The sequence below is a fragment of the Centruroides sculpturatus genome, unplaced genomic scaffold (genome assembly GCF_000671375.1).
Source record: "Centruroides sculpturatus isolate CEXI.00-Female unplaced genomic scaffold, Cexi_2.0 scaffold391, whole genome shotgun sequence".
In the NCBI taxonomy this organism is placed as follows: Eukaryota; Metazoa; Arthropoda; class Arachnida; order Scorpiones; family Buthidae; genus Centruroides; species Centruroides sculpturatus.
The window spans coordinates 560,442-578,756 of record NW_019384657.1 but is presented as its reverse complement, the minus strand read 5'-3'; the positions used below and the strand labels follow the sequence as shown (position 1 = coordinate 578,756).

The following is an 18,315-nucleotide window of genomic DNA, read 5'->3' as shown; positions in this document are numbered from 1 at the left end:
TCGACGGGCACGTCCTCTTCCGTGTAATTATAATACGGAGTGGTTGTTACCAGTCTTCTTTGTATGCGTTTTAATTATACGGAAGAGGACGTGCACGTCGAAGTGCACGGCATACTACAAAAGGGACCCAAATATATCTCCCCTCCTAATAATACCGACCTTAACCAGTTAGTCCCAGCGGCATTAGCAGCATTGAAGTCCTGCCAGGTACCAGCCACGTACCCACAAATGGAGTTAGAAATCATCACAAAGCTTGCGGCGGCGAAGCAAGTATCCAGCACACCTAAGTACCACGTAAACCACCAAGCAGTAAAGCAATTCCTAGCTACGAATAACTTGAGGCTTCTGGTCTCTGATAAGGATAAACGATTCGTTCTGTGCAAGGAGGACGATTTCATCTTTAGAGCCAATGAGTTCCTATCGCAATCACAATCACAGATGATAAATGATGATCCAACACCAACAGTACTGCGAAGGACAAAGAAAGTAATAGCTTTACCAGGAGTAGCTTCGACTCTAACTGGCTGCCTTGATCCTCCCACCAACGTAGCATGCCCTAGGCTATTCTTTCGACCGAAAACGCACAAAGTAAACTGGCCGTTACGCCCACTGGTGAACAAGAGATCGCATCCTACATATTTCCTCGAAAAGGCGCTCGCAAAGTTTTTGCGTGAACTTCTTCCGGAATCACAATATGTTACCCCGTCGTCTATAGCTGCCAAGTCCACCATTGCTTCCAGCATGAGGAGTACGCCTAAAGATTCCTATACTTTCTACAAATTGGATGTGGTGTCCTTATATCCATCGGTACCTGTTTTTGAAGCCGTAATGCTTGCTAACTCCTTGATCATCAAAAAAGGATTCAACATACAACAAGTGCTAGACATACGTGATGCGCTGACATTCATCACTGAGCACAACTATTTCCTTTTTAACAAGAGCATCTACTTGCAGAAACGAGGAGTTCCGATGGGCTCTCCGCTATCTGCAGTCTTGGCCGAGCTCATTATGAGAGAAGTTGAGCGTAGAATTTTCAACTCCCCTCTTACCATCAGTTATCCGTCGCTATACTTACGTTATGTCGACGACATCCTAATAATATGGGAGAATACAGAGGAGGAGTTTATCAAATTTGTGCAACATCTTTCAAGCATATACCCTACAATCAAGTTCACTTGGGAGAGGGAGCATGAGGATTCAATAGCGTTCCTGGATCTGTGTATACAAAAGTCGATTGAGGGGCCGCAATTTGCTGTTCACTACAAATCTGATACGTTACCGTATATTATCCCGGTAGATGCTTTCCAACCGTCGCGGTATATCAATGCCGCCATTGCTGCACTGGTTAGAAGAGCATTGTTGCTTCCATCGACACAGCTAGCAACAAAAATGGAATTAGACATCATCAGAGTAGCGGTATCTCTTGCAGGATTTACATATGGCAAATACGAGCATGTGCTCCGTAAAGTAAAACAGGCCCTATACCCATGTACCACACTGTACAGAAAGGAAAAAGCATCCGTGATCCAATCATCATTGCCGTATCTTGGACCAATTTCTATACGCATCAGCCGCATATTTCGACGACATAATTTCATACTACCCATAACTCCCCTACCAAGCCTGCGCAGATGTATCTGCAACGACCGGGACAGGCTAACCACTTTAGAAAAGTCAGGGGTTTACAAGATATACCTAGAAAATCCGGTAACGGGAAATATTACAAGATACATAGGAGCAACAACAAGAATGCTCGCCTCCCGCCTTGCTGAGCATCAGGATGATGTAGCCAAAGGAAGATGTTCTACTGAGCTCGCTAGAAAAGTTCTCGAGCAAGGCTACAACCCATTATGGCCCAGAACGGAAATAATTAAATGCTGCAACAATCGAAGGCTTGTGTTTATCTGGGAAGCGCTTCTCACGGCTACTTCAGAAGCGTGCAATGTTCCCACCCTCGATCTACCCGGGGTGTGGATTGCCTTATATCGGCGCCTAAAAAGCGAAACGCGCCTAACATCGTATCGCCAACGCGGTAGCGTTTTCATGCATGCGCCGCTAACATCGTAAAATATAAAAATTCAAACATATCAAAAAATTATTTGCACGTTCTTAACGGAATTTCTGGACGCCTGTTTGAATTTTAAATATTTTGTTCCTTTGAAATATCCTGCACGTTTGTCTTGTTAAAATTTTATTCTTTTCACCTGAAGACGACGATTATACATTCATCGAAAGTGCTTGTGTTAATACTAAAGAAACTTTATTAACGCTGAACTCAGTGAATTTGTATCCATAAGTTAGTACATTACAAACACCAACTGCAAATCCATCAATGGGAACTATGTAAACAAGTTACAAATTCAGATCTCACAATTCACACACACTTCCCTGGCCAAGAATTGGAAATTAAACAGGGCGGTGGTTGCCTCGCTTGACACTCCAAGGTTATTAGCTTTTGCAAAAACGCATAAGCCAACACCTTCATTTAGACCAGTTCTGGATAAAACTAGATCCCCAACTAGGCTACTCAAGAATGCTGTACACAACACCTTGGACTGTTTGAAAGGTAATATGTTTACTCTCAATAAATCCACCGATTTGATTGATATCTTGTGGCAGGTAGAGGTAGGTGACAAAGTCCACATCACTGTCTTTGATTTTGTATTCCTATACCCATTAGTACAGATGTAGCTGTTCTTCCGTGCACTTAGGGACCTTTTACTAAGCAAGAATGGGGCCCATCTGCATTACAAGCAAATTTTGGTGCTGGCACACCTCTTGTGCTATACTTTGTTCTTCCAGTTTAACAACAGCACATACCTACAAAAATTGGATGTGCCCAAGGGCAGTCCCCTATCAGGACCTATGCAAGTTAGTGGTCCAACAGTTAGAATATTACCTCTGTTCTTAGAGAACATTATGGTTTACAAAAGGTACATGGATGACATATTTACCTATGGAAGACGAAGTCAAATGTTGATGAGTTTTTAAGATCTATGAACAACGACCCATACGGTCTTACCCTTAAGCTGAATCAAATAAGTAACTGTAGCGCTCATTTCTGAGATGTCAGCATTCATCTCAATAGGAGCCGGGTGGAAATGAGCATTTATTACAAACTGGGCTATGTATCACTATTCATCCCAGCAAACTCATCTAATCCCTGCTTGTATAAAATTGCCTCTTTCCGTGTCCTAACCAGATGGGCATACACTCATCACACCAATAGACATGACACTATGCTGGAGCTACAACATATCAAAGATATAGCAGTAGAACATGGCTACAGAAGAGACCTAGTACGTGGTTTAGTCGCACCTAAGCCAACCAATTTGTCACACACAATGGTCCCAACACCCAGTCTGCTTCTAACAGAAACGAACAATGCATCACAGGCTGTAGACCACCACAGTACAGTTAATCAACATTTGAAATCCTTATACAAAGATATTGCAGGCCAGAATGGTATAGAAATTACATACAAGAGATCTGGTACAATATACAAGTTGCTACACAATGCAACGCAAAAGATAAAATGGATCAAACCAGAGCCTCAGGAGTGTACTCTATACCTCTAAGAGACGATAAATTTCAAAGAGACTTAGTCTATGTTGGCTCAACCAAACGATCAATATGTAAAAGGGTACGTGAACATCAATACGACCTTTTGAACAGGCATACCATAGCCTTGTCCATGTATGTCACCCATCCAGAAGTAAATGCGGACCTCCAGAACACCAAGTTAATCTGGCAGGCATTTCAAACAGATCCTGTTTGTAGCCTGGAGACATTGGAAATATATAAAACCAGCCTAACCGGCAATTGTATTAACTTTAAGGACTGCAATATAGTGGTGCATGCATGAAAGTACATGTATGAAAGAGCTGAGCAAAGTTAACCCATAATAATTTCATCTTATACAATACATATGGCTTAAAAAATTTGTGTGGATCACATGATTGCACTTTTATGGTTTTAGTCAATCAACCATATAAATTTGCCTTACATAATGAGATATTTTAAATTTTAAGAAATTATTTTTGAACATTTGACTTTGGAATTCAGTTTTGTTAAAAACCTGAGGCAGGCCTTGGTGAAGACTGAAAATGTTTGGAATTTCCGTTCGAGTTCTGTTACTGGATAAAAGGTTTTGTTTGTATTTAATATAATAATTGATATGGCTTTAAATTTTACTAAAGCCCATGCTTTTGAATTCTGATGTGTGTTTAATAAAAAAAATTATATCAATTCTTATTTAAGTTTTTATTTACTATTTGTAATTTATTCTTGTTTTGTAACACTATAAAATAGTGATCAGTGAACAAAATGTAATCTTGGAAAGGAACTTATGAGCAAAAGGAAATCCCTGGAAATTCCTGCTTGGAAAATCTCTGCTTTAATATTTTATATAACACTTTATTATAAACTATTAAAACAAGGTGACTGTAAAACATTAATATATAAGTTTTTCAAAGTATTTCAAAATCAATTAGTTTGTTTAGAACAAAAATAACACAGTAACAAACTACAAATTAAATGTTACAATCAAATTTTACACACAAATGAAAAATTATCATACACACATAGTGGAAACTGATTATTCAAAATGTAATTATGTGAAATGGTTTTCAAAAATAACCAGAATTTGTAACAATGTACTGTACTGTACAGTACATACTACAGAGAATAATACACAGACCTAACACACTATGTAACTGAAAATCACTGTTATCTGTGAATTATAGTGTTGCAAAACTAGGGCAGATACATAACATTACATTAGATTTTGAGTAAATTAATTTACCTTTAAATATGGTAATTGCATTACAGTATTTACTGTTCATGAAACTTTAAATGCATAGTACTTGTTATATTCAAAACACAAACAAAACTAATTTCTGGAGTATCTGAAATTTTGTTTATTCAGAAGATCTATAGTCCATAAAGTTTAGATACTTGAGTTTCTACTGTATTTGTATATTAAAACTTTTTATTGAATATAGAAGTTTCTTTTTATTAAGGTTAAGCATTTTTTTTTTTTATAGTAGAAGTTCACAAAACTTACATTTATTTATTCATCAGCTTTATTATAAATAATTGCTTAGTTTAGATAATATACAATTAAATAAAAGATGTTTACAGTGAAACATCTGATGATCTTCAAAAACTAAGTACCAGAATATTGTAGAAATGTAAACTATAATTAAATTAGTACAGTTTTAATGCTATGTGACTTAACTTTAATCTCAGCGAGTATTTTGTCTAAAATTAAATTTTTTAAAGCTTAATAAGTTCTGAATTAGTAAAACTAGTGTTATGAACTTATAAAATGTATTTAAAGTTATAAACAATGAGAAAAATGCTGTTTTACTTGTTGTTTATAACTTTTTTAAGTTCTATAAAAGTCTAATTTTTAGATGAAAGTGCTTGCTCAGATTAAAGATAAGATTTCAAATATTGATGATGTACTAATATTTTGATATCTGAGTTGTTGCAAGTTATATATTCTATATAATTCCATTAATTGTTTATATAATACATTTGAAATTAAGAACAGAACATATATATAGCAAAAATTCCTAAATTGTAAAAGAATGAAATTATTCTTAAAATTTTAATTTAAAAAATAAATAAATTTTGAAATTATAAATACAGTATGTATAGTAAAGTCTGTAGTAAATATAATGTTAGAACAGATAAGATAATTTATGTTATTTTAATTTTACTTTAAGTAAATATTTTAACATTTATTTTTATTTATTACAGATGATGATGATAATATGCATATTTTAAAATTAAAATTTTTATACATTATAGTATTTGATGTTTTATTTGTTTAAATTATTGAAACTAAAGGAAAAATTTTTCTCCATTCGGCAAACATTGTGAGTTAAAATTAAGGATAATAAATAATGTTTTTGATGTTTATCATCCTCAATTTAAAATTCAAACAATGTCTTAAGTACAGATAAGAAAGTTTAGAAGTATATATAAATACAAATATCATTATTTTTGAGTTTTTCCTATTTCATTGCTGGTTTTAGAGGATGTTATCATGAAAGAAAATATTTATTTGTATTACAGGAATAAACAAGGGCAACTTTTTGTAAACCTAAAATTTCAATTAAGAATTAAAAAACATTAGAAATACTTTAGTTTTTTCCTTTGTGAAAATTACTTCTATCAATATTATTATTGTTAGTGATAAGAAAATATGAAATTAATACTCACTCAATCAGTTATTTCATCATCTAAAATTACTGTTCTCAGTTTTATTGTTAAATTATATTTTTCTATTTATATTAGTTTTTTGGAACTATATTTTCTGTATTTTTTAATCAAAAAATTGTATGAAAATTTTTCAAAATTATCTTAAAATAAAGCCACAATTTTTCACATTTTTAGAAACTAAATGCCTACAAATTAGAATTTATATATTGATAAATACTTCTTATTTAATGACTTTGAAACATATCTAAAGTAATAAAATTATATTAGGAGGACATGTTAAAACAACAGAAAATATATAACTTGAAAATTTATTAATTATAATTGTTGTGGTTATTATAATTAATTTGTAATTCATCCAGTATTGCTCTCTATTACCAACTTTAAAAAAGATCATAATGCCAGCAATTTAAACTAGTCTGTTGTGAGCAAATAATGCTTAATGTTTAAAGCAATAGTTAAGATTGATAGCAATTGCATGATATCAGCCACACATTCAAACCAATAGCACAAATAATAGGCAGAAATCCTAAAAATGCCTTTTATCTGAAGATATTGTTAACAATAAAACTGATTACAAGAAGCAATGTTTTATTAGTGTATTTTAACTTTACTGTTTGGGCATATCAGGTTCACTAGCATTAGACGACAGAACAATATCTGTGATTTTGTAATAAGTTGAGTCAATTGTGCTTTTTCTTTTTAGGATTAATAATAGAACACACTAAATTTTACATGCTTGAATTTGTTTTTAAATGTTTTAGATGATGATTGGTAAATTTTTCATCATAGTTGGACGTTTATCAACCATACTACTTTTTATGATTACCAAACTTAATCTTTGTGTTTTTGGCTCAAAATAAGCCAAAAATACATTTTAAAAGAGCTTTAAACATACTTCATCTTCAGTTAAGAACAGTTTTAAATTTTAATGACACCTTTTATAACCAGTTTTTGAAATAAAAAGAACAAACTATTTATATTTATTCTAAAATGACAAGCTTTGGGCAGAAAAAATTATTTAAATTAAATTTTAGAACATTTACAGCTTAGAATTTGAAAATTATTGTTCTATCATTACTTGTAAAATTTTTAAAGAATTTCTTTAAAGAATAAATAAAGCTTTAACATTTGAAAGTAATATTTAAAATTAAAAATACATGCTAATGTTTGAGCTAAGAAAACTAACACTTTTAGGAACGTTAAGATTATTTGCCTATAAGGTTTATTCTATTTCTCTGAAGATTCTGCTGATAGCTTTGTTTAATTTTTTTTTAAACTGGCTTACAGCTATCCTGTATAGCTATTTTTGGTATTAATGATTATTATTAATTTAATGACCAATTCAATATCTGTATGAAGGTCTCCGGCATTTGGCAGAGGGGTCAGAGCATAAAGAGGACCGTAATCTAAGGCTTCCAAAATGCATTGTGGGGACTTCCAAAATGTTATCCCATGCCATGATATGGGTATTTCTGCTTATGTTTGGTTTAATATTCAAAATCCAGTTTTAATTTATATAAAAATTATATTCAGAATCTAAGATTCAAGTAAATATTGTCAGATCTCTGGTGATAATGACTAATTTGTTATACAACCGAGATCAAAAAGTATTGGGGATGGTTCATTTAAACTGTGCATGTGCAAGAGGGAATTGTCTTTTTTTTTTCTTCATTGTTTGGTACAACTTTTATTGATATCTAGCAGCAATCTGTATATTATCTGTTTTTGTTTGCAAATAAACTCTTGTTTTTTGCATAAAGAATTTTTGCACCAGTAATTTTTCAAAATGTCAACTGTAATTGAGCAAAAATATTACATTAAATCTTGTTTTTGCAATACAATTACTTCTACAAAAATGTTGGAAATGTTGAAATAAGCCTTTGGTGGTGATAATTTATCAAAAACTAAAGTTTTCAACTGGTACAAGATGTTCAAGGAAGACAGAGCCTGCGTTGAAGATGACTCACACTCTGGTTGACCATCCACTTCAACTGATGAACAACACATCGCTCAAGTCAGAGATTTGGTGCTCAATGATCATTGTTTAACAATCAGAGACATTATTGAACATGTTCCAGTATTATTTAGATTTTGTCAAACAATTTTAAAAGATCATTTGGGCTTGAAGTGTGTCACTTCTTGAGTCATTTCAAAAACTTTGAATTTTTTCCAAAAACATGTTTTTGGAAAAAATTCAAAATTCAAAAACTGAGGAAATGTTTTCTCAATGACAATTGTTCTTAAAACACATTGTTATGGTTGATGAAATATGGAAATGTGCTTTTTACACCAAAACAGCTCAACAATTGAGTGAATGGCACTCAAAAGGTGAAGCAAGACCAAAAAGACTGTCAGTCAGTCAAAAATTAAGGCTGTGTTGTCTGTTTTCTTTGATTGTTGTGGTTTTGTGCATCTTGAATTCCTTCAGAATGGCCAAACTGTGAACAAAGATTATTATTTTAGCAATCTTACTTAATTGTACTATAAGCAAGTACATGAAAATTTGAATTTTTGTGTACTTGCTTATAGTACAATTAAGTAAGATTAATAAATTCTGACTCCATTCTTTTAAATAACTTATTTATTATTTTAGCATTTTGAATTGTTTGTATGAAACAATTTGTAGAAAATGATCTATCTGATTTGTGGCTATTGCATCATGATAATGCATCTACTCACAATGCTCTTGTTGTTTGTGAATTTTTGGCCGAAAATTCAGCAAATACAGTTCCACAAGCTCCATATTCACCAGATATGGCACTAACTTTTAACTGTTTCCTTTAGTAAATTTCCACTTTGTGATCAGTGTTTTGAGTTGATTGATGCCATAAAACAAAATTTGCTGTGGGTCCTGAGGGATTTCATGAAAACGACTTTAAAGTATGTTTTGAATATTTTGAGGATTGAAAAATGTTGGCAAAAGTGCATTGCAATGGATGGGAGATTACTTTGAAAGGGATAAAATTAAATTTTTGATGAATAAATTCAAATCTTGCATTTTATTGAACTATTGCTGATATTTTTTTATTACTGGTATAAACTGGACATGTGACATCTAATTTTAATACAAAAAGTAAAAAAAATGGAATAAATGAAGTCATTTAAGTTTTAAATTTAATTAATCTGTATTGATTTATAGTTTGATTCATTAATAAATATAAATCTGATAAGTCAAACTTCCAAAACATGGTTTTTAGTAGGGGTCCCCAAAATGGTCGATAAGAGTTCTCCAGGGGTCGATTAATACACAAGGGTTGAAAGGGGGTCGATTAATACCAAAGAGGATCAATTAAACTATCTAGGAAAAAAATAGAATATTCCAATAAAAATTCGAAATATGGATATGATCAACAATATTACTGACTACTCTAGTTATAACTTGAGTTTTTCCTTAGCCTATGCCGCTTTAAGCATGTGTTACTCTGTTTTCACGCATCTGGCAACTGTACTAGTGTTACAAACATATTATGAACGCTTGTAGTTCATTATACACAGACTTACGTTGCACTGTTACACTCTAGTAGGGTTGTCACGCTAAGTATTTTATATCTAAATGTAGATATTTTGTCCTTTTACAGAAAAAATATTGTAATATATCGAAAATCATTAATATGGTACAGAAGTGTTCGCGAGGAAAAATGTTACAATTGTTCAAGCTCTAATAATCACAGTGGCCTTTTAAGTAAAAATGGAGCTATTTAAATCTTCACTGACACGATCCAATTTTAAATTGCGGCGACAAATCACGGACTGGTGAGATGGCTCCACTCCTCTACGAGTTTCCCGGGAATCCCGGATAGAAAAAACGGGAACTGGGTTTTTCCCAGAGAGAGAATTCTGGGTATTGTTGCTTCTTTTTCTTGTCGGGTGATCGCTGCCATGAGCACGTGTAGCTCTCTTTCAAGTGTACTCGAGGATTGTTAAATGTTGTTAAATAAATGTTGTTTTAGTTTAAAACGTGGTCGTGGACTTAACTAATTCACGTTTACAACCTTCTGATAAAGACAGTCGATGGCGGCCATCCATTACCTCCAGTGGTGACCCGAACGTGATTCGACGTGAATTCGAACACCAGAGAAAGAACAAGACCTTTACTAGTACTGTACTACATTGTGTTCCCTCAGTGGATAATATGGAATAAATTCCGCGACTACGATAGACGACGCTCTTTGGATAGGTGAACCGCTCGCTACTCCTAACCGGCGAAATTGTCCCCACATTTGTGTGTCTGCAACCTCTTGCCTGAATAAGTCATCTAACACGGGTAAGTGGAGTTTCTGTTCCATATTTTTTTGCTGTTCTGCTGAGTAGGTATCCCCTGGTTGCCTTAAAATGCCAAACGAAATCGATCTTAAGCCAGAAATCAGTTGGGTAGCTCTTAAACTTCCCCAATTTTGGGATAAAGAAGCCGATTTATGGTTTATTAATATTGAGGCCCAGTTTAAACTCGCCGATATATCGCAAGATACTACTAAGTATTACGCAGTGGTTTCAGCTCTCAACTCGGAAGTGTTAGCGTATGTGAGCGATATCGTTAAAAACCCTCCTAGGGAGAATTTATATCAAACACTAAAAGATCGACTCATAGCAGAATTTTCCGATTCCGAACAAAAACGAGTGAAAGATTTGCTGTCTAATGCCGTGTTAGGAGATGATAAACCATCTCATCTTTCACGCAAAATGCGACAACTAGCTAGTAATAAAGTCGGGGAGGAATTTTTAAGAACGCTATGGATTCAGCGTTTACCCAAAGAAACTCAGGCAATTCTTTCTGTTTCCGATGGGGATTTAGACAAATTAGCCCAAATGGCTGATAAAATTCTCGAGTTCACACCTTTGCAAATAGCTGAAACTAATTTAGCAAAGAACGAAAATAATACACACGCGGCCATAATGAAGCTCCAAACGCAGGTCGCTGAATTAACAGAGCAAGTTAATCGCCTGGCAAGGCCCAGCGACAGACAATCACGCGATTATAAACACCCCCGGAATCGATCTCGGAATTGTCGGCGTTTGCAGACACCTGTTCGATTCCAGGCAAAAGGCCTATGCTGGTATCACGCGAAGTTTGGTGCTCAAGCAAATAAATGTAAGGCCCCTTGTAAATTCTGAGATCAGGGAAACTAGCTCGGAAATCACAAGTGGCGCAATGTAATTTCCAAATTAACAACACAAGCCGCCTATTCGTTTACGATCCAACCTCACGTCGTCACTACCTAATCGACAGTGGTAGCGACATTTGCGTTCTACCATATAACGCCGCCATGGCATTAAGAGCACCCGCCTCATTGACACTTTATTCGGCAAACAATTCCCCGATAAAGACTTACGGCACAAAAACCATAACCGTGTCCTTAAACTTAAGACGCCAATTTACGTGGCCTTTTGTAATCGCAAACGTCAGCAAACCAATAATAGGCGCCGATTTCATAAGACACTTCGGTCTCCTGATCGACTTAAAAAACGCCCGCATTACAGACCCATTAACGTCCTTGACAACGACAGGGTCTGCTCACCACGGCGCGCAAACTAACATTACTTTAATTGCTTCTAATTCGGAATTCAGCGACATTTTAAACAAATATAAAGATATCCTTCGGCCATATCCATCTAGCACCAAACCCAAACATAACACGGTCCACCGTATTATTACCAAAGGACATAATGTTTTTTCTCGCCCCCGCCGTCTCAATCCCAAACAGCTGGAAATCGCAAAAAAGGAATTCCAGTTAATGTTAGAACTAGGCATTTGTCGGCCGAGTAATTCCAATTGGTCCAACCCACTGCACTTAGTACCCAAACCGAACGGGGACTATCGTCCCACCGGGGATTACCGGGCCCTTAATAGAATAACGGTGCCGGACAGGTACCCACTGCCTCATCTACAAGATTTTGCTCAGAATTTATATGGGAAGACTATATTTTCCAAAATAGACCTAACGCGAGCATATCATCAGATCCCGGTCCACCCCGAAGACGTACCCAAGACTGCAATTACAACACCCTTCGGCCTTTATGAATTTTTATACATGCCGTTTGGATTGTCCAATGCGGCACAAACTTTCCAGAGGTTTATGCACGAAGTCTTACATGGATTAGATTTTGTTTTTGTCTACATAGACGATATCCTGTTGGCAAGTAAGACAAAGGAGGAACATTACGTGCATCTGGAAAAAGTACTCGGACGTTTATCAGAATATGGTATCCGAATAAACCCAGATAAATGCATACTCGGTACAAATGAATTACCTTTCCTAGGTTATTTAGTCAACGCCAGCGGAATCAAACCTCTCCCCCAGAAAGTAGAAGCCGTCATAAAGATCGAGCGACCCAAAACAGTAAAGCAGCTCCGTAGGTTTTTAGGCATGTTGAACTACTACCGCCGTAATATTCCACACGCTGCGCATGCTCAAGCTCTGCTTTGTGAATATTTGAAAGGTGCAAAACAATCCGACAATGCGGAAATTTCATGGACAGACGAAGCAAAAAAGGCATTCGAGGAATCCAAAACTCGATTAGCAAACGCAGCTCTACTAGCTCATCCAGCTCCGGACGCACACTTAGCGTTGCAGGTTGACGCATCAGAGTTCGCCCTAGGCGCCGCGCTGCATCAGGTCACTAAAGCCGGCACAGAGCCGGTAGGTTTTTTTTCGCGCAAACTTACAGATACGGAGAAGAAATATTCGGCATACGATCGCGAACTGTTAGCCGCTTACTCGGCAATTAAGCATTTTCGTTTTATGGTGGAAGCTAGACCTTTTACGTTATATACAGATCACAAGCCATTGACCTTCGCTTTTCTCCAGAAAAGTGAAAAATGCTCCCCCAGACAATTACGTCAATTAGACTATATAGGCCAGTTCACCACTGACATTCGATACATAAAAGGAACTGATAATATTCCGGCCGATACACTTTCCAGAGTCGAATCTATCGTTTGCCCTTCTCCCATAAATTACAAATTAATTGCTGATGCACAAAAGACCGACCCAAACCTCCAATCACTTTTGGGAAATAGTTCGACCAGTCTACAGCTTAAAAAACTAATATTACCAGAAAATCAAGTAGAACTGTACTGTGATGTGTCCACCGGTAAGATTCGCCCTTTTATTCCCGAGACGCAGAGGCAATCAGTTTTCCATGCCATGCATGACCTTTCGCACCCAGGCAGTAAAGCCACGGTGAAGCTAATAACCGATCGGTTTGTATGGCCGGGCATGGAGGCTGACTGTCGCAAGTGGACAACTACGTGCATTCCTTGCCAACGCGTCAAAATTACTAGACATACTAAAAGTCCGATTACAAGCATCCCCGTGGAAAACAAACGTTTCTATCACATCCACATCGACCTTATTGGTCCGCTCCCTCCTTCCGGAAATCATTGCTATTGTCTCACTATGATCGACAGGTATACTCGTTGGGTTGAAGCAGAACCACTGCAGGATATAGAGGCCGACACTGTGGCTAAAGCCTTATACCGAACGTGGATAGCTCGGTTCGGCGTTCCAGGGGTCATTACTACCGACCAGGGACGCCAGTTTGAATCACGTTTGTTTCGGTCTTTGGCTATTCTAATGGGTTCCAAGCACATACATACATGCTCCTTTCACCCCCAGGCTAATGGTATGATCGAAGGTTGGCATCGGACATTAAAATGTGCCCTGAAAACCTACTTAACAGAACGGTGGACGGAGATACTCCCTACCGTACTACTTGGGTTAAGGACAACGTTCAAGCCTGACCTACAAGCAACGTCCAGTGAGTTAGTCTACGGACAGACAATACGTTTACCAGGTGAATTCTTCGATCCTACCCCAGCGGACATAAACACTGCAGATTTCATAAAGACACTAAAGTCTTTCTTCAAAAACTTAACACCAACGCCGGCAGCATCGCATGGGGAGCCCAAACTTTTTGTTCCCATGCATTTAAGAGACTGTAGCCACGTTTTTCTACGTTACGATGCTGTACGCGCCCCACTACGCCCTCCCTACGACGGACCATTCCCCGTAGTGGAAAAGGGAGACAAATTCTTCAAAATTAAAAAAAATAACAAAGAAGTGGTCGTCTCCATCGACAGACTGAAACCTGCCTTTATGCTCAAGGAGAAAGACTCAATCAGCCCTGCACAGCCGGTGATAGACCAACCCAGCAACAAGATGGCTGGGCATACTCACCAACCAGAACCCGCATATGAGACGAAGATCTCACGACATGGCCGCAAAATCAAACCCCCAGTGAGATTCATCGATCGCGGTCGCTAGGAGGGGGGTACTGCGGCGACAAATCACGGACTGGTGAGATGGCGCCACTCCTCTACGAGTTTCCCGGGAATCCCGGATAGAAAAACGGGAACTGGGTTTTTCCCAGAGAGAGAATTCTGGGTATTGTTGCTTCTTCTTCTTGTCGGGTGATCGCTGCCATGAGCACGTGTAGCTCTCTTTCAAGTGTACTCGAGGATTGTTAAATGTTGTTAAATAAATGTTGTTTTAGTTTAAAACGTGGTCGTGGACTTAACTAATTCACGTTTACAACTTTCTGATAAAGACAGTCTTTGTGGAGATGTAAATGGATGGAGAAAGACGGCCAGGTTTCGTCTAACCGATGGCGGCCATCCATTACCTCCAAAATATTTTTCAAACTTGTGAGTACTAAAAGAAAATGAAAAGATTTCCGACCGTGATTTGGAGATATATATTAAACATCTTGATAAATTAAGAGAAGACTTTAAACCACATTTTGAAGACTTGGAGAATATGCACGTTCCCAAATGGTTTACTAATCCATTTGATGTAAAAATAGATGATGAAGATAGTGAACCTGGCTTAGAAGATGAACTGAGTGAAATATGTGTAGATCTCAAAGCTAAAGCGTTGTTTAAAAATAAAAATCTCGGTGAATTTTGGAGCAATAACAATATTGCCACTAAAGCTCAGAGCAGAAACCGAACCTTTCTTACTTGCATTCCCAACTTCATACATGGCTGAAGCTGGTTTTAGCCATGTGAATGCAATTTTGACAAAACAGAGGAACAGATTGAACTTGGAAAACTGTGGTGGTTTGCTTTGGTTGAAAACTTACCAATTTTCAACTGAATATCAATAATCTTGCTGCTTCTCTTAAGACACATCCATCCCACTAATATCAACTATTTTAATAAAAAGGTGTGAGATCCAAAAGGCCCTGGGTCTAATTTGTGAATTTTTATTAAATATGTTTAAATATCGACACGAAATATTACTTTGTTTTTGTGAAAAAAATATTGTTTTAGACGTGGGAAAAATCAGATAACAAATGTTATTTCCTTTCATCGAAGAGAACATCTTCTGTTTTTCCGTATCTGGTTAAAAATCTCGCTCAGATGGGAAATGGTTACCCCTCATTCATCCCCCTTTCGTCCGTTCTCACGAAGGAGTTACTGGACGATGATTGGACGAAAATTTTGAGATATAAAGGAAATTAGTCAGAATTCGGGGAGTTCTTCGACTGATCCGAAGCATACAAACTCCACATACGTTTCCCTCCTGATGGCCAACGCCCTAAACGGAGTCCGATAGACTAAGTCCCGAGTCTACACTTAGAAGAAGTGATATTTTCATATTTTTGTGCACGAATTGATCTCCCGTATGAAAGTAATATGAACCCTATCTACCAGGTGTCCTCTACCTACAGAAACGAAGACGACGACAACTAACAGGTCGTATGTTTAGAATCATTTTGTGAGCTCTCTCTCTCGAACGCGCATTAGCATAGGTTAAGTCGTAACCTCTAGCTTGTCGTTTAATTGTTGTTATCGATTATGTGTATTCGTTTGTTTGGATTTATTAAATTTACTCTTGTTTTATTTTATAAGAATGTCTCCTCAATTTATTCCGAATCAGATCGCAAACGCGTGTTAATCCGCGTATAATAAGTTTGATTAACTGGTGTCAAGGAATCCTGACGAACATCTGAACTTCGCCGTTCAGATCATCTTTATTTACGCTCTCCTATAAAAAGTTAGAGACCTGGTCTTACCGACTAGTGCCCGTAAGTGGCGTAGACTAAGACCTACGTCCTGGTAGATCTCACAAAGGTATGTTAACATATTTTTAAGGCATTCAGTAGTAGTCACAAAATGACAGTAAAAGTTTTTTTCATCCAATATAACTTGTTATGTTTTCAAAGATAATTGTGTATTTTACGTATTATGACATGTACGGTTTAAGAACTATAGGCAAATTTCCATCTATCCATAATTTTGCTATTATTTTTTAAGATTATAATCAGTGGAAAATAACTCCTATTTCTGTTAATGTTATTGGGTGGATTTTATAAGAAACTAGCAGGTAGGCCCGGTGTTGCTTAGGCAAAAGTAACGATAGCGAAGATTAAAATTATTACGTTATAGTCAACCTTACCGTTTTCACAGAATGCAAGAATTGGGTCCCCTTGTTTCCAGACTAATTAGAGAATTTTTAGATGGGTCTAAAAATATGTTCGATTTCCCACAAAACAAAAAAAAACTGCATCTGCATCTTGCACATTGCTTTCTCTTAACAATTCCATTGTTAAAACTTTCAATGTTGACACTTCCATTCTTAACACTTCCATTGTTACTTAACACTTCCATTGTCGAAACCTTAATCCTGTCTCTCTCCCCCGGGGGAATTTCAAAAAATCCCTTCTTAGTGTGCGTTTTTGTGACCTACCCTAACTGTATACCAACTTTCAACTCCTAACCATTTGGGCTCTGCGCTTATTATTATTATTATTATGTTGGGTTTAGTAGATAATACTCGGTTTAAACCGGTGGCTGTGTATTATGCCGGACCAGAGTCAAGGCATAGCAACCAAAACAAAACTAAAATTAAATGTGTGTNAAGAATTAGGTCCTCCATTTCCAGACTAATTAGAGAATTTTTACGAGTCTAAAAATATGTTCTATTTCCCACAAAAATGCAAAAAACCACATCTAAAATAGTACAATAGAAGCCGAGTTCTTCAGGGTAAGCCTTAATCCTCTCCCTCTCCCTCGGTAGGGAGAATTTTGAAAATCTCTTCTTAGTGTGAGTACTTGTGACGCACCCTAACTGTGTACCAAATTTCAACTTTCAACTCCTAACCGTTTGGGCTCTGTGCTTATTATTATTATATTGGGTTTAGTAGATAATACTCGGTTTAAACCGGTGGCTGTGTACTATGCCGGACCAGAGTCAAGGCATAGCAACCAAAACAAAACTAAAATTAAATGTGTGTGTCAGTGTNATTTGTTTGTATGGAAGTGTTACTAACCCTGAGATAATAATATTATTATTATTATTATTATTAGGAGAAAATAAATTAGTCATAAAAAAAAACAATAATTAGTTTTACACTCAATTTACATAATTGGGACATTTCATAAACACCTGCAATTAAATTTTATTGGTGGTCAAATAAGTACAGAAATGAATTTCTGAGTATTTCAAAAGATTTCTTAGTAATCACTTTCCTGTTAAGGCTAAATACTACTGTGTGTTTGAAGATACCATCTATATTTGGTAACACATGGATGGTGTCTTCAAACGCACATTAGTAAAGACAACAAGCAAGTATGCACTTGTGTATTAATTGATGTAAAGCAGATTATTACAGAGTTTAAAAAACTAAAGCAAAATGGAAATGTAATCTTTGATTTCAATTTTGTTACTTATTATTTTGAACTAAATTTAATACTTATTAAATTTAATTTAAAAAATTATTCTAATTATTAGTTAAATGTTAGTATAAGATAGCAGTCTAACCTCTTACCTTTAGAAAATATTTTATATTACTCTAAAACTTTGGCTATTGACCACCTTCATGTACAAGCCACAGAAGTAAAACTTGTACAGGAATGATGACTTTTTCATGGATAAGATGCTCTTATGTAAGTTATAGGACACAGTTTACAGCAAAAGTTTTAAGGTACAACTCCAGAATAAATACCAACATGAAAGGAACAGCATCACTTTTGAAGCACTTTTTTTGATGTGATGAATTTTATGAATAAGTTTATATATGATGCAACCTTGAACAGGTTGCATCATATATCCAAGGTCTTAGGATAATTATTAACAGTTA

General features: G+C 36.1%; 3 protein-coding genes across 3 annotated transcripts in view; 2 read left to right on the top strand and 1 right to left on the bottom strand.

The window, feature by feature from the left end:
• Positions 1 to 63: 63 nt before the first annotated feature.
• LOC111626478 lies at positions 64 to 2,067 on the top strand. Its single transcript, XM_023369854.1, has one exon. It carries the CDS (start codon positions 64 to 66, stop codon positions 2,065 to 2,067), a length of 2,004 nt encoding a protein of 667 aa, XP_023225622.1.
• An 8,180-nt stretch (positions 2,068 to 10,247) lies between these two features.
• LOC111626471 lies at positions 10,248 to 11,456 on the top strand. Its single transcript, XM_023369847.1, has one exon. The coding sequence runs from the start codon at positions 10,564 to 10,566 to the stop codon at positions 11,341 to 11,343; it is 780 nt and encodes a 259-aa protein (XP_023225615.1). The 5' UTR covers positions 10,248 to 10,563; the 3' UTR covers positions 11,344 to 11,456.
• A 5,642-nt stretch (positions 11,457 to 17,098) lies between these two features.
• LOC111626477 (probable cation-transporting ATPase 13A3) overlaps positions 17,099 to 18,315 on the bottom strand; it is a 52,710-nt gene continuing 51,493 nt past the window's right edge. Inside the window, exon 10 of the mRNA XM_023369853.1 lies at positions 17,099 to 17,118. Within this exon, the coding sequence (XP_023225621.1) occupies positions 17,099 to 17,118 (20 nt within the window). The remainder of the gene's footprint in view (positions 17,119 to 18,315) is intronic.